The sequence below is a fragment of the Electrophorus electricus genome, chromosome 7 (assembly GCF_041902795.1).
Source record: "Electrophorus electricus isolate QZ-2024a chromosome 7, ASM4190279v1, whole genome shotgun sequence".
NCBI classification, from domain to species: Eukaryota; Metazoa; Chordata; class Actinopteri; order Gymnotiformes; family Gymnotidae; genus Electrophorus; species Electrophorus electricus.
Window position 1 is genome coordinate 23292413 of NC_137503.1, and position 26457 is coordinate 23318869.

Sequence of the window (26457 nt, forward strand, 5' to 3'; positions counted from 1 at the left end):
TGTTCCCGGCGTGAGAGACGCCGCCCGTCCGGAGCCTGGTCCTGTTCCCGGCGTGAGAGACGCCGCCCGTCCGGAGCCTGGTCCTGTTCCTGGCGTGAGATACGCCGCCCGTCTTGACCCTGACCCTGTTTCCGGCGTGGGAGACGCCGCCACTCTTGACCCTGGTCCTGTTCCCGGCGTGAGAGACGCCGCCGGTCCGGAGCCTGGTCCTGTTCCCGGCGTGAGAGACGCTGCCTGTCCGGAGCCTGGTCCTGTTCCCGGCATAGTGGATGCCGCCAGTTTCATCCCTGTTCCCGGCCTAGTTGATGCCGTCTGACCTGTTACCAGGTCTGTTCCCACAGCCTTGCCTCTGGACCCCCCAGACCCGCTGTCATTGATTGCCACTGCCGCGCCTCCGGAACCCCCAGACCTGCCACTGCTGATGGCCGCAGCCCTGTCTCTGGAACCCCCAGACCTGCCGCCGCTGGTCATCGCAGCCGCACCCCTAGACCCACCAGTTCCTGTTCCTGGAGTGGGAGAAACCACTCCACAAGTTCCTGTGCCTCGTGCCAGGCCTGTCCCTCTGGTTACTCCTCGAAGCTGTCCTGTGGCTCCTACTGCCCCATTGTTTTTACCTTCTCTGTTGCTTGGTTTTGTTTTGGTTCCTGTTGTGTTGTCTGTTTCTGTGACCATTCCGGTTCCTGTCTCTCCCTTTGTTTTTGTCCCTGTGCCCATCCGTGTGTCCAGTGCCTGTGTCCATTTTTGTTCCTGTCACTTTGTCCCTAGCCTGGTCTGTTTTGTGTACTTGTAATCCTCGTCCTTCCTCCCGGCACTTCTTTCGTCCTCAGTCCGGTTCTGTTGGTCCTGCTTCTTTGCCTGTCACTCCTGTTCCTTTGGTTTCTGTGTCTGCTCCTGGTTCTTGTCCTGTTCAGTCTTCTCCTGTTGCCCCGGTTTCTGTGTCTACTGTTCCAGTGCCTGCTCCTCATCATGTCCTGTATTTGGTTCCTGTTTCTGGCCTGTCTTCTCCTGTGTCTCGCCTGGGTCCTGTCCCTGCTCCGCATCTTGGCCTGTCTACTCCTGTTGGTGTCTCATCCTAGTCTTGTTTTGGTGTTTCTTGTTTCACTCGCCTCGGTATTGCGCGCTTTGTGGGGGAGGTACAGTCACGATCAGTCCCTTCCATGTTCCGTGTTTTCCATGTTTTGTGTTTTGTTCCGTTGCATAGTTTCGTTTTGTCCTCACATTGATTGTGTACACCTGTCCCTCGTTTCTAGTTCATGTATTTAAACCCTGCTGTGTGCCTTGGTCATGCTTTTTCATTGTTTGTTTGGAGGTTTGACTGTTTGTTTCATTATGAATTAATGTTTGAATGTTTGATGGTTGTTTCTTTGTACTTTGTGTTTCTTAGCCTTAGTTCCTAGTCTGCTTCTCTAGTTAGCCTTTGTGTTTTCGTTTTGTACTGTATCCTCGTACTCTCCGTGTCGGCTCTGTGACCCTGGACCGTATTAACGACTCTGATTTTGGATTTGCCCCTATTAAATCTCGCTCCTCTCAGCACATGCGTCTGCCTCCTTACCACTCAGCATTGCACACAGACACACAGTGGTGTGAAAGTGTTTGCCCCTATCCTGATATCTTATTTTTTGCATGTTTGTCACACTTAAATGTTTCAGATCATCAGACAAATTTAAATATTAGACAAATAACACAAACACAAAATGCAGTTTTTAAATTAAGGCTTTTATTATTAAGGGGAAAAAAGTCCAAACCTATATGGCCCTGTGTGAAAAAGTGATTGCCCCTAAACCTAATAACTGGTTTGGCCACCCTTAGCAGCAACAACTGCAATCAAGCATTTGCAATAACTGGCAATGAGTCTTTTACAGCACTGTGGAGGAATTTTGGCCCACTCATCTTTGCAGAATTGTTGTAATTCGGCCACATTGGAGGGTTTTCGAGGATGAACTGCCTTTTTAAGTTTATGCCACAGCATCTAAATCAGATTCAGGTCAGGACTTTTTACTAGGCCACTCCAAAGTCTTCATTTTGTTTTTCTTAAGCCATTCAGAGGTGGACTTGCTGGTGTGTTTTGCTGCTGCAGAACCCAAGTGCGCTTCAGCTTGAGGTCACAAACAGATGGCTGGACATTCTCCTTCAGGATTTTTTTGGTAGACAGCAGAATTCATGGTTCCATTTACCACAGCAAGTCTTCCAGGTATTGAAACAGCAAAACAGCCCCAGACCATCACACTACCACCACCATATTTTATTGCTGGTATGATGTTCCTTTTCTGAAATGCTGTGTTACTTTTACGCCAGATGTAATGGGACATACACTTTCCAAAAAGTTCAGCTTTTGTTATGTCCGTCCACAGAGCATTTTCCCAAAAGTCTTGGGAATCAACAAGATGTTTTCTGGCAAAACTGAGACGAGCCTTTATGTTGTTTTTTGCTCTTTTTCACACAGGGCTATGTAGGTTTGGATTTTTTTCCCCTTAATAATAAAAAACCTTTATTTTAAAAACTGCATTTTGTGTTTACTTGTGTCTTGTTATCTTTGTCTAATATTTAAATTTGTTTGATGAGCTGAAACATTTAAGTGTGACAAATATGTAAAAAAATAAGATATCAGGAAGAGGGCAAACACTTTTTCACACCACTGTGTGTGTGTGTGTGGTGTCACGGTATAGCCCCTCCTCCCAAACGTCTACCTGTGTGTGTGTGTGTGTGTGTGTGTGTGTGTGTGTGTGTATTCGTTCGTCCGTATGGCCAGTCTCTCGTTTAATTGTGGATGTGTCTGTGTTTAACCCAATAAATGTCGTTGTGTGTCACATGGCTCATTTGTGCATCCTGCCAAGCCTCCCAGCGTTACAGAAACACCGACTGCTGAAGGATGCCAGGGAAGAGGAATGAGAAAGGGAAGATGAGGAAGAAGACACGTAACCCACTCCTCCCCAGCCCTTACAGGGAAACCCCCCATACTCTTGGGCACGCTCTATACTGGGACAACAGGGGAGAGAGCATCTGGAAACTTTTGGGGCAGCCCTGTGTATAGCTCAGGATCGGCCTCTTCGGAGTCCAACAGACCTGTGACGGACTACCAGAACTGGTACGAATACGACCAGTATCCAGGTACAGACTCCGTGGGGTCCTTTTATCCCTATGGGGAATACAGAGAAGGCTATGAGGATTATGGAATGACTGAGGAGTGCAGTGACGTTAGTCTGCAGTCGGACTCCGTGTCCGACCGTGAGGCGGATCTAGTGATGGTGGTGGAGGAGGTCCTCCATAGGGACCCTCGCTCTGTTAGCGACACTGCAGACTACGAGAGCGACGAGCCTCCAGTGCCCAAGGCTCTGCCCAGGGCATGCCGCTCCGGAGCAAGCAAGCTGCCCCGTGTGACTTTCAAAGAGGCGATGTCGTCATCCGAGGAAGACTCCTCCCCCTAAGGCAAATAGCCCCAGAGCACAAGTGCCTCTGCCTAAGCCTCGTAGAGGCAGAAGGCAGCAGAAGGCAGCAGTCCCAGTCACACTTAATATGTCCGTCACTTTGTCTACCTTTGTATCTGTGCCTGTACCCATCAGTGTGCCTGTCCATGTGTTTGTTGTCATCCTGGTCCCTGTCTTCCTCCCCTATGTCCTGCTTGCACTGGCCCATGTTGGTTCGCTCGGTCCTCCGGCCTCGCCATTTGGCATTGGTTTCCGTAGGCTTGTATGTTGGGAGTCGCGCCGTTGGGGAGGGGCTCTGTCACGGTACGGCCCCTCCTCCAAAACGTCTCCCTGTGTGTGCATGTGTGCATGCGTGTGTGTGTGTATGTGTGTGTTGGTTCGTCCGTATGACCACGCCCTCCCATGTTTCACACCTGCTCCTCGTTTTGCATTGTCAATGTGCGTGTATATAAGTCTCTTGTTTAATTGTGGCTGTGTTGGTGTTTAACCTAGCGATAGCCTAAGCGCTATGTTGTCTTTATGTTTATCAATAAACGCCGTTGTGTCTCACGTGGCTCGTTTGTGCATCCTGTCAAGCCTTCCAACGTTACATGTGGATGCACCCTGATTCATGAATAAGGAGTTCACTGAATTTATTCCCAAAATACCACCATACTTTACAGTAAGACTGGATGAAAGAAAAGCTATGCTGTATCCAGCTGTGGGTTATTGGACCAGCAGTAATGGTGTGAATAACTTATTCATCTCAGGCTTAGATTTATTAGACAGGATTAATGTTTTGGTGGTGTTCTTATCAATTGTAGTCTTTTACTGTTTGTTATCATTTATCAACCTGTGTGATCTCACCTTTAAATTCTATTACTATTTCACAGTTTCACACCAGCTACTTTTGTTGGAGTGAGGATTATGGTTTTCCATGGGGCAATTTGTAGCAGCCATCAAACTGTAGTGTCTGTACCATTACAAAACCTTGTCTGCCTTAGTAGCCAGTAATATGGATAGCTCACATTGCTTGATAAACACCAAAGACATCACTAACACTCTAAGGTGAAGCTGCTCAATTTGCATGTGTTTAATTTTAGGCAGCAATACAACACAGGTGTATGGGCAATGAAAGAACAATAGAACACAGAACAATAGAATCCAGGTATCTGGCCAATGAAAGGAGCAGGAAATGAACTAGCAAGTCAAATCTGTGATTGTTTCCAACTTTCAGATGAAGTAATTTCACTAATGAGTCCCAATCACTTCATCCAGCACCTGGTGAGAAGAGACAAGAAGGCAAGATTGTAAGGGCGTAATTGAAGCATTCATTTAAAAAAAGATTCTATGCAATTTTCAATTATATTTGATTTTCAGTATTTTATGTGTTAAGATTACTGATTCTACAGTGCTTATTTTGTGTACTATACAAATTGGTTTAACTCAAAATATACCTTTTATTTCAAAACAAAAGATTGCAAAGTGAAATCTTTCCTTGGGGAAAAAAAGTTTTTAGAAAATCTTATAAAGCATAGCAACTAAGCTATCAACAGTAGAAAGACTGAAATTGCTTTTTATAAAACATTGCACTGTATATGAAAGACCCCCTCAAAAAACTCTGGGGAGTATTTACAGTTGATACAGTTTTTAAATTTCAGTACAAAGTTTTTGATATTTTTTATAGCCTTAGGGATGGCCACAGCAGTACAGTGAAGTGTTATATTCAAAACAAGACTATGCCAAATGCTTTGTGGTAGTTGTAACACCCGCTTTGGCTTACTTTCCTTAGAATATTATGAATGAACCAGTTTTATGAACAAAACATTGATCCTTCGCGGTGTAAAATTAGGTTAAAATAAAATTAGACAGCCCAAGTTGAGCTAGCTCCATTTTCCTCCACAGCCTTTCCTGAAACATTAGACAATGTGCTGTTTATTCCAGTCTCCTCTAATCAAATGTTTTTCACAATGTATCATAACTGGTGCAGCAGCATGCTGGAAAGCTTCATAACACAGAACACGTTACATGCATTTTTTGTAGTTTCTGTGGTTGTTTACAACATCTTCATGTTTGGAAATTGTATTACGTTTACTCATTATTTATAGTGTTTATCCTTTTGGGTCACTTCTTGGTTCCAAATGCATCTCAGTGTGCTGTCATGGAGATTGATTTTCAGCGAGTATCATCCCAAATGGCAAACATTTAAATCTGTAAATTTGTAATATATTTACAGAGATGCTTGTGAAGGTCAAACAGTGTAATTGAAGCAGCAGCTTTGCTAGCACAACAGCATAAATGAGGAAGGGCAGGTGCGAGTGTGAGACAGGGATGGGGCTCCTTTTAGCAAATCAAATCACCAAAGAGGGACAATGAGGTGGGACTAACAGTAGCTACCAGTCAAGTTGTTCATGGTAAACTCCATCAATCATGTTCCCATCACTCAATTATACTGTGAAAATACTCTCAGGAGTCTTTGCAGAACTCAGAATTCTGCAGTAACAGAATTAAACAATACTTTTGCAGCAGTAGACTTTTGGGGACTTTGAGTGGAAAGTCTTCATCCTGTAGGCAGTGTTTCATCTTGTAAGTGCTAAATTGACCAGTCTCTCTTCCACCTCTCTTTTTCAGTTTGGAGCAGCACTGATAGTGTGTTTTTGCTGTCAGGCTGCCCATCTGTGCATCCACTGGGTGGAAAATTAATTTTGAGTTAGGTGCAAGACTGTTGTAGGTGTGAAACATTTAATTAGAGTTTACTTTGAGAACAGTACTCCGTCTTCTTCTGGCACTGTGGATTGTTGACAGGCTACCACACACACATTGTGTCCTTTACTGCATTTACTTTTCATATTGATATTCATTGATTCTTATGGGAGCTGATTACAATAACAGGCCCCCCAGATGAAATTTAAGGGTAAGCATCTTGTTTAAGGGCATTGCATTTGTAAGCTGGGATTGAACCCATGACCTCCTTGACCTCTGGGGCCATAACCAGACTGCTGAACGCCTGTGATTATCATCTTTCTTTGGTTAAAGCAAAGATAAATAAGAATGAGTGATACCTGCCTAGTTAAGCACTGCCCCAGCTGATCAAAAACAGTGCCAGGGGCAGAACCATTCACTCTCCTTTATTGACATTTTTAAGCTTGATCCATTTGTTTCTGCATTTGTCACAACTCCTTGGAGGGGGCAGCGGAATGTAAATGCAGCAGGTTATTATCTGCAATGCTTGGGCAGTTATTGCTCTGAAGCAAGATGTCAACAAGCCAGCTAATTATCTTCTTGATTTGCCGGAGCAGTCATTTGAGCAGACTGATCAGTGGGGCTTGCTCACTCGCTTCTGCAACATGTAGTCAAGGACAACTTGCACATAAAGCTGGTTTTCAGTGGCTTCAAGCCTATTCTACACTGCAGTCGGTTATGTGTTCATACAGTACACGTCTGAGTTGATGATTTATTAGGTACTCCTACTATGTTGCTGTACCTATATGTTACCAATCTTTTTTTTTTTGGGGGGGGGGGGATCTATGTAGTTGGAAGTTACTTGACTAATGTTGACTTGTGTTTCTCTCTTTGTCTTGCTCTCTGCACAAGTGAGCCATGTTTACAGTGCTCTTTTACAGATTCTGTGTTTCAAAAAAATGGTAGGTGATGTGCGAATATTTGTATTTCTTCTTTGTTAGTTTATGTTATGTTTATATGTGTTTGCATAAATAATAATTACAAGTACAGTTACTGAATAAATTATATAGTTATATAAATTATACATTAACAGCATCAAGCTAACACTTGTCTTTTGGTCAGAACCAAGAGAGGGACCAGTGAAGGGTGCTACCGTGCAGGACTCTGGTACAGTCAATGAGCTCACTTTTATGTGATACAATTGGTAAGAAAGCTCTTGACTGCTGGATGTGGATGTGGATCTTTAGGTTTCATGTAATAGCTAATGAAGTGAACTATTATGGAAAGCTCAGCAATAGTGCACATGAGATTTCAGTAATCACTTGAATGAGGGTGCTGCAAAATGTGTATCACCTAAGCTGACTGTCAGCAGTCTATTAGACTGCTGGGATCTGTTTCTTAGTTCAACTTCAGATTTTCATGTAGTCATTATAAACTCGCTATCTCAGAAACATTGTCAACATTTCTACCATTGAATGACCTACCACTGAATCAGCAGTCATGTGACTTTGGGACGGAGAGGTGAACGGCGCCCTGGAGCATGCAGACATGTTAAATTAGCTGTACCACATCTCCATGTTCTCTACATCCGCCAGCTCAGGCTTAGGCCTCCTCGGCTTTCTCTGTGTCAATTTTAGACACACGCGCACACAAACACACTCACTCACACAAGTGTCAGAGTAGCAGGGAACAGCATGAAACTGGAGATGAAAGGCTTGTCCAGGCATCAGTAGACTGACCAGAATGGCACTGTGTCATTTCTGTGGAGATGTCTTAGAACAATGGGACAGTGTCCAATCCCCACCCCTCCACTGTTCCCTGCATGATGATCTGCTCATCTGTATAGCTCAGTAACCTGTGGATAATAGTGATAATGGTCCTGAAGATTTGTAGTTGGAGTCACGCTGATGTGAAAATCCACAACCTCAGAAGCTACTTATTTACCGTCCTCCTTAGGTGAATAAGGTGACCTTCATTACAGAATATCTCCATCCTACACCCTGATTCATGTGAAGTGTAAGTGATATTTTAGCTCATGAAAGATTGATTGCATTTAGGTACCTCAGACTTTGACAAACTCTACAAGTAGCATCATGAATTTCAACTACAGCTCAGTCATATGTGACATAACAGCAAACATCTCTGGGAATGGATATCATCAGTAAAAGGAATCTTGTATGGAAGCACAAGCAGTGTGTCTGGGCCATGGTGTGTATCATTTTGTGGTAAAAGGCTGAATATATCAGCAACAATGATGTTACTTTTATTAATAAGTAGTCCTGGGGGTGTGGTTTCATTCTATAACAATCTAGTCTAAAATGTCATGGTATTAATTGACAATTTATTGAGGATAGAGGAAATTGCTAAAGTGTCTGAGTACATCCTTTCTACAAGCATCAAAACATTTTTTTTCATGTTCTTCAGTACATTACACAGCTGTCGTCTGTGTTAAACTTACAGACATGCATTCAAATGGCAAGAGAGGTAGCAATGTAACATGTTTAATAAGAGGATTACTCAGTTTTCCATGTGGTCCACGTCTTTGTGTGGAAAAGCAGGTTCTATTGGAGGGGGAATCCAGAAGGAGAGGGGTCATGAACTTCAACCTGCAGTTTTTGGACACAAAAGGGATAGGAACCACTGGAGTAAGGACTAAAAAAATAATACTTTAATGAGTAGACCGTAATAGTGATGAAAGCATGCAGTCATACACTGCTAAACCGTAACAACCCTTGCCAGGAGTGTGAGCATGGAACAGTCTGGTTTGTTTCTTAGAGGAGCTGTTGTTACTACTTTGTGCATCTACTTTTACACTTGCATCTTCTGCTCTGCAGTTGTGAGGATGATGAGGAACCAGGCTCATTTCCATTTGCATGTTTACATTACATCTTGTCTTGAATTTGTAAGTGGCAGGTAAGTGTTACTGTGGTTCCCATTACTGTAACTGCAGTATTTAACACCCAGTATATCAATCCATCATAGAGTTCTCAGAATGTTGCATCCCATAAGCGTGCAGTTAAAGCACGATCATGAAATCTTAATCCTAATGAATGTTTTTCTAGCTAGAGCCAGGCACCTGCATTGAATCGTCTGGGTTTGTATATGTATGATGTGCTAACGTGTGTTGTCAAATCGAACCCGATTGTCATGGCAGCATTCATCCTACACATCCTTGCATACAATGTTCCACCTTTAAACAAACCCTGGACCCCCCCCCCCCCCCAAAAAAAAAAAATAAAAAATAAAAATAAAAATAAACAAACCATGAAAGCCATATTCAGCCATAGTGAGTCTAATGAATTTGTAATGAATACAGCTACTTCTGCAGGTCGTCGTCAGAGGGTGCTGAATCTCAGGCTTCAATGAGCTTTCAGAAGGCCAATGAAAAAAAGAAGAAAAAAAGCTGGAAAGACTCTGTATGAGAACTGTAATTAGAAGAGATTTCTTCCCCAAATCTATAATTTAATGTGTGGAAAACATGGCATCATATTTAAAGCAAAAAAAAAACAAACCAAACAAAAAAAACCTCTTCAGCTTTCAGTAAGAACTATTGTACACACAGAAATCTGTAGTAAGCTGTTTGAAGGATAGGAATTTTTTGCATAACCATATTAGTTATGTCAAAGTTCAGTTGGTTTGCCAAGCCTAGATTAGTCAAATACAGAACATGGTTGTGTTGTTTGGAGTAAAGTGTTATTGCATATTTGGCTTATAAATGTAAGGATTTTGATCCTGGAGCAGCTCACATCATGAATTACACCTATATGCTCTCACAGAATTACTTTTATTGTACTTGGGGTGGGACATCACAGATATACTAAATATACTGATATATCACAGATATACTGAAAGAAACTTGGTTAGTGGGCACTATTTCTTTCCTTGGAGTGATCAGGAGCTCATGATGCAAAATTGCCTTCAGGGTTTTAATGAAGTTGCCTTCAGACATTTCCAGGTCTCCCCCCCACCGGAGTTCTGTATGCAGTATATTGTCTGATCACTGCAAACATATTACTGCCAAACAGTTTGCTAGAAGTCATCTGCCTATTTGCTCTTCACCTTCCTTTATGTTTATTCACAAAAACACCATAAAACAGTAAAACCCCCTGAATATCTGATGGACCCGCTTTCTGAGTAATCTCTGGGGTTATCCAAAATAACTATCAAAATAAATTTGAAATTGAATTAGAATGGCTGCCAGAGGCAAGTTAAATACTGAGAATGTGACATATATTTTCACCTTCATTTCCAGCCCTGACTGACCTGCATTGTGACTCTTCCAGCAAATGAGCATGAACTGATTTCCTGCCAGAATGGGTAGCTGCATTATTCACACCACACAGCAGAGTGAACCATGATGCCACTCTGAATACACGAAACTCTTAAAGGGGGAATGACACCATGTGTGCTGAACATGTTAGTCATCCATGTGCTGGACAGAGGCTTGCACACACACGCACACGCGCACGCACACACACACACACACACACACACACACACTCACTCACTAAACAAGGTGCCAGCGGTTCCTTAAAAAGTATTAATTTGTCTGAAATTACATTTTACAAATTTAAGGCAATTAAAGGCTTATATTGTCTTAAGTTTGAAATCACGTGGCCCTAGATTTTATGCTTCAGACATGTGTTTTTGCTGTGGGCCCATTCGAATTTCGGAAATGTAGTCCCTATGACTAAGACGATTATTTGGCGTCGTTTATGACAAAAGCTGTGCGAGGACGCACATGTCACTTCATGTCAGTATACACTATTGTCAACATGGGAATGCAAAATATATTTTTATGCTTTATTTTTCTTAATTTGTGTTATTTTTATATGATTTACTGTAGTGATGTAGAAAGATATTTTAGAAAGCTAACCTCCTGTGTATTTTTTGTCAAGAAAGTCTACATTACCGAAATTTCAATAATTTGAAAGTCTGCCATCGAATTAATTTATAATGAATACAGCTACTTCTGCAGGTCATCATCAGGGGGTGCTGAATCTCAGGCTTCAATGAGCTTTCAGAAGGCCAACGGTGATTATTTGTCAACCTTTTACATCACCAGAGGAGAATTTCACTCAACCAACTAAGATTCGCTAGCAGTTTATTATTATATTTTAACCTATTAAAATGTCTACCTTGGAAAGCTGACATTTTTGTTAGACATTTCAATATATTGTCAGCGCCAGCATTTCCACACAGCTCATGCGAGTTGAGTCCGCCACACTCTAGCTAGTTTAGCTAAGATAACGCTAGCTACTTTTATGAATATCGCTGATTATGGTTCATCTCAATGTGAAAAGAGTCTGTGTGCATAGATTTTTTTTAAATCAGACAAAATGTTTCGGTTTAATCTTGTTACCATATACACTGACAAATGGCATTTGTAAGATTGCTAGCTAATGTTACCAAAACCTAGCTCAGGTTATATATACTTTGGCACACTGTCATCCTTTAGGAACAATAGATCAGAAACACCCCAAATCACCCCAATAGAGAAGGAAAATCTCTGAGGGAGTCCATAGTGGAGCAGTAGAGGGAAGTATGGGAGACAACGCCAGAAACTAGACTGCTCTGGCTGATCGACACACATACTGAGAATGGGATAAAGAGTAATCTGTCTTTGGAGGGCTGCATGAAGGATGTATGCAAAAGTAAAATTTTTCTGTACTAAATATTTTGAACAAGAGTCCTGTTTTGTTGAACCACTGACTGAGTAATAACCAGATTAAATTTTAAATGAGATTAGCAGTGGCATTTCATCATATGTCCTGGAGTTCTTATTTCTTCTCCAGAATTTTTTGTTCGCAGTTCCATCACTTCCTGGATATGATATGCTTAAATAATGTGATGTGTATTTCCGTGCTGTTGTTTGGGGTGAGACTGGTACATTACAAGCCAGGGACTGCAGGAGAAGCCAAAGAGGCCGAGAGGCCTTTATGCTAGAAGCCTTTAGAGAGGCCGTTATGCTAGAAGCCTTCTCCCTGTCCTGCTAACTGGATCCAATTATGTATGCAAATAAAAAGATGCTCACAGTTCTTGTGCTGATGTTGCTTCCAGAAGCAGTCTGGAACTCTGTAGTGAGTGATACAACAGAGGATATCAGATTTTTATACCATATGTGCTTCAGCAGTCAGCCACGCTGCTCTGTTAGTGTGTGTTCTACTGCTTCTTGGATGAGCCGTTGTTGCTTATATACTTGTAGTTGTATCAGGGTATATCTAGCATGGCAGAAATTTGTGTGTGTGTGTGTGTGTTTATGCATACATGTATCTGTACGATTTTGAATGCGTGTTTGTGTATGGATATGTGTGGCGATGTGCTATACCTGATTTCGATGTTTGCCATGCTGCTTGTCATGAACAGTTTGTAACCAAAGTCCTTGTCCTGTTTGTGTCCAGGTTCCTCAGGACGAGTGGGGGGGATACCCGGGCGGGGACAGGGACGAGGAGATACCATGCCGCAGGATGCGTAGCAGCAGCTATGTGAAAGCCATGGCAGACGAGGAGAGTGGCGACTCCGACACCAGCCCCAAAACATCACCTCACAAGACCATCCGGCCTGACGCCCTTGTCCTCAAGTCCATCATGCAAAGACCTCATATAGACAGCCAAAGGTAGGCCTGCTGGAGCCGCCCGGGACCACATGGGTCCTCCCAGGGCCACTCGGGTCCTCCTGGGGCCTCTTGGGGCCTGCTGGTTTCAAAATGCCTCTGGTGCCTCGCTATTTTCCGGCCAGCTCAGATATGAGTGGGCGGATGCTGTCTTGTCTCATCGCTAGGTGCCTCATGCATCCATGGTAAATCCCGTTTGGTGGCCTGGCTTTGTCTGCAGGCATGTTGTGAAGGTTGAGTCTATTGTTTTTTAGCAGTACTATAGCAGTCACTGTTGTCTTTGTTTCGTACTCTAATTCAGGTCATCAACACATTGTTTTCAGTGATGTTAGTGTAACAAACCTCTTTTCTGCTTTCCAAGGTTTTATACATTTGTGACTTGCACTAGGTTGTGCACGGGGCAGTGCAGCTCACACTGTGACAAGGTTGATTGCTTATGAACCTGATTCGCAGCTTAGTAACAATTAATAACAGTTAATAACATCAAAACATCTCGCTACCCATCCAGCATGTTGACATTCCTAAATGATTTGCCCTTACATTAGGAAGGAAATTCAGCATTGTTATGGAGCTGTCTTGAACTGACTTGAACTGACTTTGTTGTTTTGAAAGTGAATGCTATGATAAACTGCATGGGAATCTCTCAGTGGGAACACATGCAGACTTTGATGTTCTTCCTGAAAGAGTTACAGATCACCAGGGGGTGATCTGTCAAAACTTTATCTGTATTGAGAATAATTCTAATTTGCTGATATAGTGTATATTAAACATAAGGTAAGATGACCATCAACTGCTGAGTGTACAGCATACTCTCATTTGCCTAATACAATACATGTAATAATAGCACTTCATTGTACAATGTCTGCCTGACTTCATGGTAACATGGTAATACTTTTTTTGTGCCACAAACACAGAGTACATAATGTTCTTTGGAGAACAGTGCATTTTCACTTTACATCATATGTAATTTGTTGAGTAAGTAATTATTTGTTGAGCAATACCAAGTTAAACATCTGAGTTCAATGGTTTATCTACACTGCATTGATGTTTTGGAGGATTTAAATCTGTGTTGTGTGTTGATACGATAAAGGAAACTCATGTAACCTTTGTTGTTCTGGAATAATGCTATTCTATGACAATCCAGTGAGAGACATTTGGATTTTCATTAAGTTAAGCAATTTTCTCACAGTGGGCCTACTTTACTGACCTGTAGAGAGTCTGTAGGTTTGGTTGGCACTGATTTATAGCTGAATGATGTTTTAGATATCCTATGTAACAGGATATAACCACAGGCATAGAGTGAATGTGCTCAGAGACACTGGTTATTTTGAAGCCCCACAAAGGTGTCTATTTATGATCACAGAGGAAGTGAAAAAAGATGTGGGTGTCTGGGTGAGAGCAGAACTTGGGAGAGCAAAAAGGGCTTCATTTCTTGTTGCTATTTTATCCTTTGATGGCGAGAGAGAGAAGATGATGGAGAGAAATAGAAACGGAGAGAGAGGTTCGCGTAGAATTGTCTCTGAATTGCTCTGACTTGCTCTGATCCCCTTGTGGGAATCTATGTTCAACACAGTGGGGGGCTGTAGCGGGTTGAATTTGGAAAGAACCAGCAACTATGTCACATCATCCTTTCCCATGAGCCTTTCTCTCTGGTCTCATTCACTTTGAGCCACTGTCCACTGTGGCAGTGCTGAAGCACTGGGTGTGGTAGCTCTCCAAGGTCCTGAGGTTGTACATTAAGCCAGGCTTTGACAGTGTTGTTAGATCATCTAGTTTGATCCCATTTATTGGTGGTACTATATACACATTAAATTTTTAATATCTAACCATGTGAAACAAAAACAGCTAAAAGAACAACATGATTTGCATTTTGCTGAGCAGGTTTGAAATTACTTGGTGGCTGATATTTATGAACATTTATTGCTGCTCACATTCTATATGAATGATTCATCATTTAATTTTTTCAGTGTACCTAGTTGTCTGGATACTAATTTACATGCCTCTACCTGGTGAATGTTTATCTCTTAGTGTGACTCTTTCTCACTACCCTGGTGCCCTGAAAACAGAACATCATTCAGATTATTGCATTTTCATGCTGCCTGTAAAGGAACAGTTAATGAGCCACATGATGTGCATGGCGTTTGACAGCTGATATGCAGAATGGCCTGTGAGCTGCAAAACAACACGTCATTAGCAACAGAGTGTAAGGAAAGCCCTGGGAATTGATCACTGTAAATACTTACAGTAAGATACTGCTAACTGGGACACATTATTACTGCGGTCGCAGCAGCATGTGTTGCATGTAGATATTTGATGAAGACTGAAGCTGGAGGAAATGGAAGTGAAATGGTTAATTTGTCAGTAATAGGTCACTAACACATGAAAATTCCCCTGACCAGAGGGGCGTGTGATGAAGCTTCACCATTTCTCATTAATGCTGTTAATGTATTGTCATGCTGATTGTATTTTTTGTGGCACTATATTAAGCACAAAGGTTGTTGTAACCTGGACTAATTGCTTGCTGTGTGTATTGTGTGTGCATATATTGTGTGTGTCTACTGCAGGTTAAATACTCCGTAAATAACAGACGAAAAGGTTCCTAAAGAGTGTTAATTTCTTGCCTTTTCTTGTAAGGATGACATAATGGATTTTGAAATTTTGGGGGAAATTTGTTGTCTGTCATCTGCTGATAATGCATAAACCAAAATTTACTGACAAAGAAAAGGTGCTGCAGACTCTTGGTTTGACCTCCTGTGCACAGCTCGACAGAGTTGTGAGAATAAGAATCCTCAGGACCAATAATAGTGCGTGTGAAAATGATGTAATTCAACAAAACTCTTGTGATTTAGATGATTATGAATGAGATCCTTTTCTTACCCTCTTGAGCTAAGCTCCACAGCTCACTCTGCCCTGCTGGAAATATGCCCTGGCTAAGGATAGTTATGAAATGCAAGTTTTCATTCATTTATGTGGCTAGAAACTGGGCTTGTGTTGCCATATGGAGATTGCTGTGTTAAACCCAGTGATACCTGGGTAATTCTGAATCCCCATTTCATAATGTGACCCTTTCAGACAATGCAGACTGATGAAGCTGTGCTGAGAAATTCTGCTCCCCCTTGTAATTCTGAGTAGGTAAGTCTGAAAGTCACTTGGGTACATTAGTGTTTGTGGTTGTTCCCCTCGTTCAGCCAAGGCTACCACTTGCAAACGGCGAGAGATATGCGTCCACACCCCAGTGTGTCCCTGGACCCAGCGGCCACCTACAACCCTCCCCAGTTCCGCTCCCGCAACCAGAGCTACATGCGTGCAGTCAGCACCCTCAGTCAGGCAAGCTGCTTGAGCCAGGTGAGTGTGAGCGGGCCCCCCCTTCCCCTCCCTGACACACACACACACACACACACACACACACACACACACACACACAGAGACCCAACTGCTGACATTAGCTTTACTCTCAGGCTGTGCTCGCTTGCTCAGTCCCTGAACATGGCTCCAGTATGATAAAGATATCGTCTTTATTGCATGCGGAAGGAAATACGTTAATTAAGCCAGGGGTTTTGCTGTCATTGTGTGTGTATGGTTGTATTTTTGGAGATTTTGGTACGTTTGACAGTGTTTGACAAGATGTGTAATCTTACAGGAGAAAAATAAAGGTTTCATTTTTAAATGGTGATAATTTGATGGACTGCAGTTGTCTGCTTAGTTAAAAGGAATTTAGTGTTGTGGACAAGTGATGTAGCACATTGGGATTGTCGCTGCAGACTGACGCTTTAAACTGAGCAGGCTGTCTGTCTCTTTGCTTTTGCTCAATGCATAGAGTCGGTGGTGACTAGCTGCATGTTAGTGTGTTTTATGACCCATGGGCATGCCAAGATAAAGAAGACCTTCTCCAGTAAGGTTAGAATGTACCATTGGGGCATTGGTTGTGACATATTCCTGAGTAATACATTATAGGCTCAGCAATAACCTCTGCTGCTTGTTGCATGTGTTTGGTCTCTAACCATTTCTTTCTTCCAAATAGGGTCTTCATAGGACACGTGTGCTTTCCATACATTGGTTTTTTGTACTAAATGTTGAAACTGTATTTCAGACATGAACCTTTTTTTGTTACCCTTCTTTTTTTATTTTGTTTTATTATTTTGGAAAGCTGAAACTTTAAAGGTCGGAATTTTTGCCTGCTGTGTTTATGTCCCTGCTAACACTCCTTCATATTTACTGTGCAAAGGGGAAGAATCAAAGTGAGAAAGAGAAGGGAAGAGGAAAAATTAAGGACTGCTATTCCTGTTTTTGTCTCTCAGGTGAGTGAGACTGAGGTCAATGGCCAGTTTGAGTCAGTTTGCGAGTCCGTTTTTAGCGAAGTAGAATCCCAGGCCATGGAGGCCTTGGACCTGCCTGGCACTTTCCGCACTCGAAGCCACAGTTACCTGCGTGCAATTCAGGCTGGGTATTCCCAAGATGATGACTGCTTGCCTTCAATGACATCCTCCACTGTCACTTCAACTCTCAGATCCACAACAGGTAAACGTTTGCCTCAAACCCCTTCCCCATCCAAAAATAAATAAATAAAATCAGAGAGAAGACTTAGCGCACATACCCGTCATACAGTCCTCATGTGCTGCCTACATACTTTGAACATACCTACATATGTACAGTGGGGGTACCCTTGTGCTTGAGAGAATGCTGGGGTTTTTTTGAACATCCCTGGTCCTTCTTGTCGACTCTTGTCTGTTGTGTGTGTCTGTTCCTTTCTGACTCTGTGTCCTCTGACTGTTATATGGCGGTTGCCTGCAGTTGCGTTTTGCACGAGTCATGCGTCATCATCTTTGCCTTGGTTTGGTGCCATCTGGTGATGGTGAGAGACTAGACTCAGACAGATCAGTGTGTGCAGGTGGAGACTCCTAAAACTCAAAACACACTGAGTGGAGTACAGAGCTTGAACTTATCGGGCAAAGCCCGGCAGAGTATGGCACAAACTTGGGAACGCAGGAATGAGACGTAGAGGAAGTGTAGGAAAAAGAGCAGAATAGGAGGGTGGGGGTCAATGGAAAGCAGATGGTGGTAGAGATCTGTACCAAGTGCCTTTGCCAGAGGGTTAAGGGCAGTAGGGTCATTGCTCTGTACTCTAAACAGATTAGCTCCTAAAGGCAACTTTAGTGCAAAGGAGCAGATTAGTAAATGGCACAATCTGCAGCTTGCCATGACAAGATGACAAGCTTAATTTCAGTCCTCTGGTCCTGGTTGCACAAAGTAATAATGGTGAAATGTATAACTGCAGGTTGATAAATTCTGATTGATGTTACCTATTTTGCTACCTGAAGTATCTTGGTTTGCTGTGGAAAAATCCGATCAACTAAATGATGAAAACATGGAATATATTGTACAGCGTGAGTGTTAGGAAGACAAATAAGATCCAGTCAGAAACACAGTAGAGCAGTTACCTTTTGAACATGATAAATTCATCATAGTGAAAAGACAGAAACACTTTCATTGCTTGATATTTATGCCATATTTTTCATGATATAAGGGATTACTACAGTAATTGCAAAACAAAGTCTGACTAAAAATAAATTTCTGAAATTACATTTTATAATAAATAGTGGAAATACATCCAAATGATTGAAATACTTGTAATGATTTGTGAAAAATGAGCATAATCATTACGATTTCTTAGTAGTAATTAAACATTACAAGTTTTAAATGGCAGAAATTATTTAAAGGTTTTGTGCAACACATGCATTCTGTCACAGAAAACATCTAATTCTTTGTGCAAACAGTGCCATTCCCTCAACACACACATCAGCGGTGCATCTGTGTACAACCAGAGTATAGCTATGAACCCTATTGAAATGCTAACTGATAATATGAATATTTGATGTCAAATACTGTAACACATCAACTGGATTTTTTTTCTGCATGAGTAGGCATTAAGGCCTCTCAGTTTTGTTTGGTTTGTTTGTTTAATCCAGTTTAACATTGTAGTGAATTCTGTGTTCCTTCCTTTTGATGTGGGTTTCTTTGTTTCTTTTCATCCAAATGGAATTTCTATGCAACTTTTGTTCCATCTGGATTTTCTTTAAATTGGACCTTTAAACACAATTGGTTTCATTTGTCAAAACCACCACAGCCAAGCAAGTGTCTGCAGCAACTGAGGATTAAGGAGAGATCCCCAATCCCACGGTCATACCCTGCTGAAGCGCTTTCACCCCATACGACTCCGTATCCAAGCCCCGACAGCTCCTCACCCTCCCTCTCGGCCTATTCCATCGCTGTAGAATGGGTTTATGGGTTCTGGTCACTCTTATCTGTTTTACTCATTTGTGTCACAACCCAGTATCACCAACTCTTTCCCTCTATGGCAACAACAAATAAACAGAGAGATTTTCAGTGCCCTAAAAGAATTGGCAATGGCAGGCATCCAAGGCCCGATTTATCAAAAACTCCCCCACTTTTCCCTTGCGTGGTTTGCGTAGACAGTAGTAATCCCTTCGAATGTGAGCTTTGACAACAGTCAAATGCCAGTGGGCCCTGAAGGTATGAAAGTGTAGAAAAAATCAAGAAAACATTATCAAATTCTTTTTACAGTGCCAGTAGTGCCATGCTGTCAGCACCAGCCTAAGTAGTCAGAGAGCGAAACGATCTTAGAACTCTGAAACTCTTTCAGTTCGTAATGATGGTGAGGTGTAGCTGGCCCGTGATTGGGGCAGGTGTCCTGTGATGGCTCAGAGGGGAGAGACCTCTCCTTTGGCCAGCCATCGCTACAAGGAGATCCAGGGGAAAGAACAGCGGGAGGCACTTCAGGGGGGCCTGTCACAGGTATTATACAGTCAACACGCATACATATATCTATGTATATGTGTGTTTTTGCACTGCCTTCTCAAATGAACAGAGACCAGCCACAGTGTTTTAAGATTAGATTAGTGAAAAATAATGATAGCCCCATAGAGAATGTATTGTCATTGTTCTATTGGGAAAAAGAGTCAACTCTGAACAACTAACAAATCCCAAAGAGACTTGCGTATGTTATGCATGATGGTGAATAACTGTGGTGTTCACAGCCTGTGATGCTATAGCCACAGTGCTTATTGTGAGTTGGTTTAAGGGTTTTTGGACCCCTGTTTAATGAAAGTCAAATTTTGTGGGTTTGATTTGTCCATCATAATGTACTGAGTTTTTCTGAATTTTCGCATTTATAAAATCGCCATCAGTGCCACTTGTTAGGGATGGTATTAAATGTTTCAAGGTGAAATACCTACTTGGGCATCCTCGGTGTGGGTGTTTTCAGCCATGTAGGACAGTGGGATTGCAGCCTCTCCCTGGTGCAGCCCTTCTAGGACCCACTGACTTAGCATGATCATTTGTCTCCACCCCCACATCTCCACATGGTCCGATCGGCTTTCCACAAGGGGACCTGATATGTTCAATAGGGTTCATATCTATTACTTGGCCCATTCACTTGTGATTCTGCAACTGCCTTTTCATCTTTTCTGTTGCACAAATAAAAAAGTTTAGAGTTGTGTAAAATCTGCTGACATAAGACAGGTGCTTTGATATAACACTTGATCTTTTGATTCACAACGAGTTGATGTTGATGATGATGCTGATGATGATGATGATGATGATGATAATGATGCTGATTACTATGATTATGTTGATGATGGTGATGTGAATGGCAAATGCCAACAGGAGCCTGCTCTCCTATGGACTGCAAATGAAAAGATGGAAAGACTTTTGGAGGTTGATGTTGTCGGACAAGAGTGAGAAGGCAGTGTAAACACACAATACAGAGCCTGACGTGTGTGAGTAAAAACCATCACCCAGCAACCCTTGCCAGCTGAGACAGTGCTGTGCATTGTGGTTGACTTGTCATGTGTAAATATAAAAAGTAATTCACAAGAATTTTAAGAACGAGAGCAACTGAGGATACACAAGTCAAAGCACTTGTACTACCTGGAACATTGACTGTTTCTGATTAGAAACTAGGGCTAAACACTTTATGAAAAATATGTAATTGTGATTGTAATTGCAATTTAAGCTGCAGATATGTTGCTGTTATATGTCCAAGAAGTATCAGAGATCAAAAAGGTGTAATCATAAGTTTCTCTTCTTCCTACATGAAAAGAAACAGATGAACTGTTTTATAGTTCTATAATAGTGCTACTTAAATTATCATATCATAGCTATCATATAACTATAACTATCATAGCTATCATCATAACAGAACATAAAAAACTTGGGAAAGTAATAAAGAAGCATGAAAATTTTAAGAATCATGACAATCCTTTTAATAATGTAATTAAAATCATCAGCTTCTCTAAAAAGTACCTTTAAAAGTAAGTCAAATTGTTGTTAATGCGTAAATTGTTAAACGTAACAAGTTACGTTTGTCAAAAAATACCTGATGCATGTCATATCTTTAACCCGTATCAAACTGCGAAACATTTAGTCAGTTTCTCAGTTATTAAGCTGTTTAATAATGTTTGCCATGAGAAACTGAGAAACATTTTGCTTAACCTTTCAGTAGCTAGACTTCCTTTAACCTTGACAAGGAATAACTGGTGACAAGTGTCTGTGTGCATTTTTTACTCACATACTACAGTTTTATATAAATATATATAGTAGCATGCAATTATAAGCTTGTGATATCGTTTGACAGGAAGTGTGTGGTTTTTTTTTTTTTTTTTTTTTTTTGCCCAACACAGCTGTTTATCCATCTGTTCTATATATGCATATTTAAATTTGTCTTCCAGAGGGCTATGATGCGCTGGAGGGCACATCTTTGTTAAACGAGGACATGATCGAAGACGACGATGGAGCAAGCTCCTCTGCGTACCAGGAACTTGAGCGGCTGGAGAGAGAGAATGCCGCCCGCAGCCACCACAGCACCAGCTCCACCGTGACCGCCATCTCTGTCACCCCCATGTCCCCGCCCGCATACCGGGTCCCTGCCCCAACTCCCTCCGCCACTGAGCCGCACGTCCCTCAGGCCATTCAGGCCTTCAAAGAATCGGCCAACATGGTAGCAGCATTCAACATGCAGTGGAAGGATGAGATCGCGGCCATGCGGTACGAGCTCGCCGAGCTGCGCAGGGACGTGTGCAATGAACTGAAGACTTTCAACAGCAACTTCTTCAACTTCACACAGTGCTACAACATGTGGACGCTGTGCAGGGAGGCAGCCACTGGGGGCAGCAGCACCACAGCCCACTCCGGTGAACGGGTGTCGGTCGGCATCCAGACCGGCAACAATGGCCCCGTCAGACAGAACACTGTGGACGTCTCAGTCATGTGCCAGCCAGAGCCGACTCCCTTTAACATATTTGATCTGATGAATCCTCCACGCATTCAGATCACTGAGGGAACCCCTGAGGGACCCACCACCTCTAATAGTCCAGCGAGTCCTGCCAGTCCGGTCAGCCCCAGTGGCCTGCCAGGGACCAGACCCCTTGTGGAAACCAAGCTGGACACCAGCAGAAAGAAGAAAAGTCGTACTCGAGCAGAAGGCCAACGTAGTGCAAGCCTGGAACTCTGGTGCAGGAAGTACACTAGTGGGCCCATGTCATACCTATCACTGTCATTCTGATCATTGCTAATCACTGGAAGAGGTGAGGGAATGACTCACCCACCAACCAACCCTGCAGCCATGGGTGAGGCACCATAACTAGCATCGAAACCTGCGCACACAAGGAGCCAGGGTGCAGTGCTTATACCTTTGCTCTATGCAGAGATGATTGCTAGGCTTTTTTATGTTGAGGTCAGATGATGCCATGTTGGCAAATGTTAGGTTAGGTGAAGCATCAATGAGGAATCTATTTTGTCGTGTTATATCTTCAGATGTGTTTACATCACCACAGATTTGACCCAGGAATGTGACACGTGATGCAAGGAATGTCACTGTCATCTGATTGTCTTTTTCGATGTTATGTCAACCTCTCATTTGGAGGTGGAATCCCAATCCCCCACCCCCAAAGCATTCTGCTGATCTAATCAATTATTAGAGTTTACATAGTGACACCTAGTATATCAAGGCAGAATAAACATAGTAGAAATGAATTAATTTACTTGAATGTTTTTGAGCTGGTTCAGCACTTCATAACTGCCTGGCATTTGGGTGCAGTAAATTATACATTTTTAATGTTTGATCAAGTCAAACATCCTAAATTATATAACAAGTAACTGAGTGGAATCAGGATGTGCAGTACACTAAGGAACTTTGCCACTGTGGTGGGTAAGATACTGTGGATGCTCTTACATCATAATGATTGTGTGGAAAATTATGTGCAGTTGCTAGTCCACACTTAGCACATATACAATAAAGTTTAAGATATATGCTTCCTTCACACAAAGCCTTTCCATGTAAAGGAGAAAATATTTTTCAGGGCAACATATTGAAAATAATACGACAGATTAGCATGTTGAGTAAAATATTAATGCTTTATTTGAATAGTCTTATATAGATTGTTGCAGATGTTTACTGTTCAAATCACAACTGCAAACCCTAACCCTGTTTGTGTTTGTCAACTGAGTTGCACTAGATAGTTTACAATCTAAGCATCTGACATTCTTCTATATAGGTCCATTCAAATTAAGTGGGACCAAATGTTTTGATGTGTTTTGCCAGACTGTACAAGGCATTTGAAAATGATCTTTAATTGGAATTAAGATTAAAATGGCTAGTATTTTTACTTTATAGTTTGTACTTAATGGGAAAAATCTGATTTATTTCAAGTACTGAAATATGGAAATACATATAAAAGTCCTTTTGAACTTTGTTTCATGCCCCATAAGAGGTTTACATAGTTTGCTCTAAACTTCTCAGATCACCTTGTGCTATACTGGCAAGGCCTATGTGCACAACCCCATACATATACTGGAGTTATACTGTGAAGAAATTCAAATATTTATATAATTTAATTCAAAAAAGAAAACCTATTTATAGAACAAAGTAAATAGTTAACAGAATTATATAATCACTAAGAGAAACATTCCTTAACATGATAATATATATTTTTGGCTGTTCTGTTTTATGTAGTCTGTCCAAAGCAAAGACTCTAAAAGGCATTTTATTTTGTAAAGGGAAAATCTTAATCATCATGCCAAAGTTATAGTTACTCTGTGTTTTCACCAAAAGTGACTTCAGTGACTCAGGTCACTTGGTTTGCTAACACATGGACACTTGGGTTATGTGTCACAACGATGCATTTTTTGTAGTCCACCACTCTGTTTTTCCTTGCAGTTAGCTGCAGCAGCACTTTAGGAATCTGGCTTGAAAATGGACCAGTGATGTAGCAAGCGTAATGCAGTTAAATGCCATCGCTGCAAGCAGACCTTATTTTGAAAAAAAAAAATTGATCTACCGGGATCTACTGTAGCCCAAATAGAATCTGTGTTTATTCATTTAAAATATCCTGTTAAGACAGGCAATATGAGCCTGGAAACTGGCATTGTATAGCCTATAAAATATTTAGCCCTTTTCTCCCTACAATGTTTTGAAAAGATTTAATGAATAGTGTACACCTACAGACAGTAGTCCATTCCTTCTTGACTACAACTCCTGTTTTTCCCAAATAGCATTAGATCCATAGATAAAAAAAAAAAATTCATTCGTCCATTGGTGCAGGGTGCAGTCAGATAAGATGCATTACAAATACGTGGCATGATATTAAATCTGAAGTCAGAATGCTCTTTTTTCATGGTGATTATTTCATTTCAAAGCTATTTTTTTTAAACATTAATATGACACTGGCTGCCTTGGACAGTTCTCATACATAAAATCTTCCTACAATGGCTATGTGGACATAAACTCCATACATATATGCAAGGGAAAAACACTCATGGTCATGATGACAAATGACTATTACACTTGCAAATCAGGCTAGACATATGATATAAGTAGATTATTTACTACATTTATGTCAACAGATGATTGGAACACGATTGTTTTTTGTGGTGGTTGTTCTTGTAGTTATTGCTGGTTTCAGTTCGGTCGCTGCCATTTTTGCTTTGGTTTGCTCCAACCTGAGTACCTAATATTTTTATTTTGGGAATCATTAAATAAATGAAACATATCTTTGGAACTTTGAGATGACTCTGTGCAGTCTTTTTCCCTGAAAAGGCATACTTTATACTTTTCTTTGTGCTGGTATTGAAGGAGAACTCTACCAGTTTTGCAAAATTTATTTAGAACTCACTAGTTTAGATGTAAAAAAAAAAAAAAAAAAAGTCATTAAGGGTGTTTTGGTGTGAAACACACCATCCTAGAGAAATGTACATGCCGGAATTGTTCACAATGTGATGTCTACACTACAGACATAGCCATTTTACATGCTTTCCAAAATGTTTCTTCTACATTTGTATATGACTTTGTGATAATGATGAGATTATCACAAAAATGGAAAAAAGAAAACAACTTTTTTTTTTCCTCCTTACAATGCTATGCTTGTGCATCTCTGCTCTGCACACATTTTCTGCAGTTTGGTTAGGCAGTGGTGTGTTGCATGGTGTCCAGGAATCTCATGTGAGTTTTCCTGTGACAAATCACAGTTGTACCCTGCTGGTTAATTGTTGAGAAATGTGATAAACTGCATGTACCAGGTTGCAAATGTTTTGGGGTCTTTTGGGGTTGCAAATGTTTTGGGTGTGGCTAATTGTTTTGAAACACACAAATACCCAAATACACACAAATACCCAAATCACAAAAGTCTATTCTTCATACTCTGTTGTCTTCCAAAACAACAAAAGCATGTTTGCTTGACCACCTTCTTATTTGAAACATCCTTGAGTAATATTTTATAGCAAAAATACATTTAGACCAAAGCCTTTTAACAAAACAAATCAATTCTTAAAACAATGTCTCGGGAATCAAACAATGTATTTGGAATCGTCTGTGTAATATCGGAATATAGCGTTTAGAACTATTAGATGCTTTGCACATTATGTTCCTAGTTCTACAACTGTGAACAATTCTGACTAGGTAGCAACATTTCTCTAGATAGGTGCATTTCACACCTTAATTACTTTGTAAAACACTCTTAATTACTTTGTGTTCATCAAACATTGAATGATGAAATTTAGCAAATTCAGTGGCATTTTCCTTTAATGTTCTATTTGCAGATATTTTTGGTGTATTTAGGTCATTCTAAAGTCTACAAACAAAGGTTTTGTTTTTGAGAGTTTAAAATAACCTTGTGTGGTTTCTTTTCATCCTGTGTAACCTTGTTTGGGGATGGAAAGACACTTCTTTCTGTTGTACATTTTGATTGGTGAACAAAATTAACAGTTATGAAATGCCAATTATGATTTGGATTTTTATTGTAGATAAGTCATGTACTTACACCCTTCCCACCCCCCACCCCCCACATTTTATAGTGCAAAACTTCATTCAGCCAAAGTATAATCATTTTTAGGAGCGATTTGGGGCAATGTTCTTAGTATTGTTGTTACCAACCTTAAAAACTAAACAAAACAAAACAAATAAATATTTATTGCACAGACACACCATGCATAGAACTACCATTACATAGATATTCATTAAAGTAATATTTAATGGTAGTATTTTTGAGCCAAAGTACAAATCAGACAAGGTTCTCATTGGAGTATTTCATCTTTTTTCATCTTTTTTCTCCCTTCATCCACTGATGAGAACAGCCACATGACCTCTCTCTCTCTCTCTCTCTCTCTCCCTCTCTCTCTCTCTATATATATATATATATATGTATATATATATATATATATATATATATATATATATATATATATATA

At 41.1% G+C, this 26457-nt stretch overlaps 1 protein-coding gene across 3 annotated transcripts in view; it reads left to right on the forward strand.

Annotated features, from left to right (window-relative positions):
* dlgap2b (discs, large (Drosophila) homolog-associated protein 2b) overlaps nt 1–26457 on the forward strand; it is a 127548-nt gene that overhangs the window by 74669 nt on the left and 26422 nt on the right. For 2 of the 3 annotated variants that reach the window (XM_081717466.1, XM_081717467.1), the window contains 3 exons: nt 12488–12702; nt 15888–16044; nt 16998–17217. In XM_081717466.1, coding sequence (XP_081573592.1) covers nt 12488–12702; nt 15888–16044; nt 16998–17217 — 592 coding nt within the window. Of the gene's footprint in view, nt 1–12487; nt 12703–15887; nt 16045–16997; nt 17218–21446; nt 24774–26457 lie in introns of those variants that run through there. The other variant, XM_081717468.1, reaches the window with a different exon arrangement.